Consider the following 2,500-nt stretch of genomic DNA (forward strand, 5'->3'; position numbering starts at 1 on the left):
AAGATAACAGACACAGTCACAGATAAGGGCCATGTTCACAAAGGTGTGCAAATAATTGTTGCAATAGTTTACAATTTGCACCCCTTCTTATAACACTTCACACATATGCAATTTGTGAAAATAATAATAATTAAACATTTGTTTTCTTTTTCATTAACATATTCAGTAGGATTGTATGACAACAGTAAGGTCTCACATAACTGCAAACCTCTCTCTCTCTCTTTCTCTCTTGCTGAACACACACACACACACACACAAAAGCTTTCATGTGCTCGCTGTGCTACCGTCTCAGGTGTGTTAGCTCCATCACTGCCAGACGTGAGACAGGTACAAGTGTGCAGGTATCGGGCACGCTCAGCACTCTCACCTGGAAGGCAGTTTGGCTGTTGTAGTTCTTGATCTCTTTGTTGGCTCCTCTGAAGAGCAACACCCTGGCACAGCTATCCTGAAGAAGGAGAGAGAGAGAGAGACACAGACGCAGGGACAGACAAAGAGAAAGGGACAAAGAGAAGGAGAGAGAAGAGAGAGAGAGAGGGGAAAGAGAGGGAGAGAGAGATAAACAAGAGAGAGAGAGGGGGGAGAGAGAAGGTGTTAATGGTCGTAGTAACAGTGATAATATAGTCACAGCAGTATTGCTAGACCTCCAATGTGTGTGTATGTGTGTGTGTGTGTGTGTGTGTGTGTGTGTGTGTGTGTGTGTGTGTGTGTGTGTGTGTGTGTGTGTGGGAGTGTGTGTGAAAACAGTACTTAATGCTGTTAAATACAGAGGGACAGAGGGGAGTCCCTCTGAAATCTTACGACCTACTTTTCTCAGAGACAGGTGTGTTTAACAGTAAAGCTCTCCTCTGAGATAGGTCTTTGCATTCGTGTGTGAGAGTGTGTGTGTGTGTGTGCATGTGTGTGTGTGTGTGTGTGTGTGTGTGTGTGTGTTTGTTCACTAGTAGCTGGGTGGCCACAACCATGTTTTTGTACATGCTCTCTTCCATTTTTAGATATATGAGGTAAAAAATGTTTTCCAGTTACTGGGATGTCATGCATAACTCAAAGGTCCTTTGATGGTATGACTGTTTGAAGGTGTACTATTGGCTACATGGTGACTGTTTGAAGGCGTTCTATTGGCTACATGGTGACTGTCTGAAGGCTTTCTATTGGCTACATGGTGACTGCCTGAAGGCTTTCTATTGGCTACATGGTAACTGCCTGAAGGCTTTCTATTGGCTACATGGTGACTGTTTGGAGGCGTTTTATTGGCTCCACTGAGGCCCCAACACCATGTGGTTTTAAACAAGGAAGTGGGTAGCACGCACACACTCCACCGACCAAGATAAATATCTCACACACACCATTGACCAATCAGTAAGAATGAGTATCTTGCACACATCACTGACCAGGATGAATATCTCACACACACCATTGACCAATCAGTAAGGATGAGTATCTCACACACACAACTGACCCATGAACCTGATCATCAGGATGAATCTATCTCTCTTTCTCCCTTCTCTCTCTCTCTCTCTCTCTCTCTCTCTCTCTCTCTCACACACACACACACACACACACACACACACACACACACACACACAGCATGGCCCTAAGTAAGGCTGAATATCTGGTGATGAAATGAGCAAAATCAATACCTCATTTCAACCCACTACACACACACACACACACACACACACACACACACACACACACACACACACACACAAACTCCTGATGATTGACCCAGATCATTACCAATGTCTCCATGGCTTAAAATGCTTTAGGTCATTTACAACATCGAATTCCCATAGATTAACCACCCTGCCATACATACACACACAGGCAAACAGACAGACAGAAAGACACACACACAGACAGACAGACAGACAAACTCTCACAGAGACAGACACACACAGACAGACACACACACACAGCCAGATATATGATTCCTAGGGAAGGCTGAGGCCAGTGTTAGTCGTGACTTCTGGTTAAAGGGGCCGGCATGGACCTGCACTGCCCTCTAGTGGATGGAGCTTGAACTTTTTCTCAACACACACACACACACCCGCACACACACATTACACAACACTACTTAAAACACCTTTTTTAAACTGTCCTCCATTTAGTTGTACGTTGAGTACCTGCAGAAGGCCCTGTGGCCATGGGTTTAGCTCATTGACTGCATGCAAATCAGCTCATTTCCATGTGAAATAAACCATCAATGCTAATCGCCTAATGCATAGTGACCTGACCCGCTAAAAGATTCTCCGAACACGTGAAAACAACTGCAGATTTATTAAAGACATTAGAGGAGCTCGAGCACTGCTGTCGGGTTTTAAGCAGCTGTTATGATAATACTAGCAGAGATGGCTTAGTGGCAGTTATGATAATATTATCGTAGGTGGTTTAGAGACAGTTATGATAATACTGCTGGAGACGGGTTAATGCACATGCTTAATGATGCACAGGGGAGAGGAGAATAGAGGAGAGGAGAGGATCACAGAGGAAAGAAGAGGAG

The 2,500-nt window shown here is 44.4% G+C and overlaps 1 protein-coding gene across 1 annotated transcript in view; it reads right to left on the reverse strand.

The window, feature by feature from the left end:
- The window catches only part of shank3a (SH3 and multiple ankyrin repeat domains 3a), a 172,773-nt gene that overhangs the window by 109,409 nt on the left and 60,864 nt on the right, over positions 1 to 2,500 (reverse strand). The window contains 1 exon segment of the mRNA XM_048256121.1: positions 368 to 456. Within this exon segment, the coding sequence (XP_048112078.1) occupies positions 368 to 456 (89 nt within the window).

Source organism: Alosa alosa, chromosome 11 (genome assembly GCF_017589495.1).
Source record: "Alosa alosa isolate M-15738 ecotype Scorff River chromosome 11, AALO_Geno_1.1, whole genome shotgun sequence".
Taxonomy (NCBI): domain Eukaryota; kingdom Metazoa; phylum Chordata; class Actinopteri; order Clupeiformes; family Clupeidae; genus Alosa; species Alosa alosa.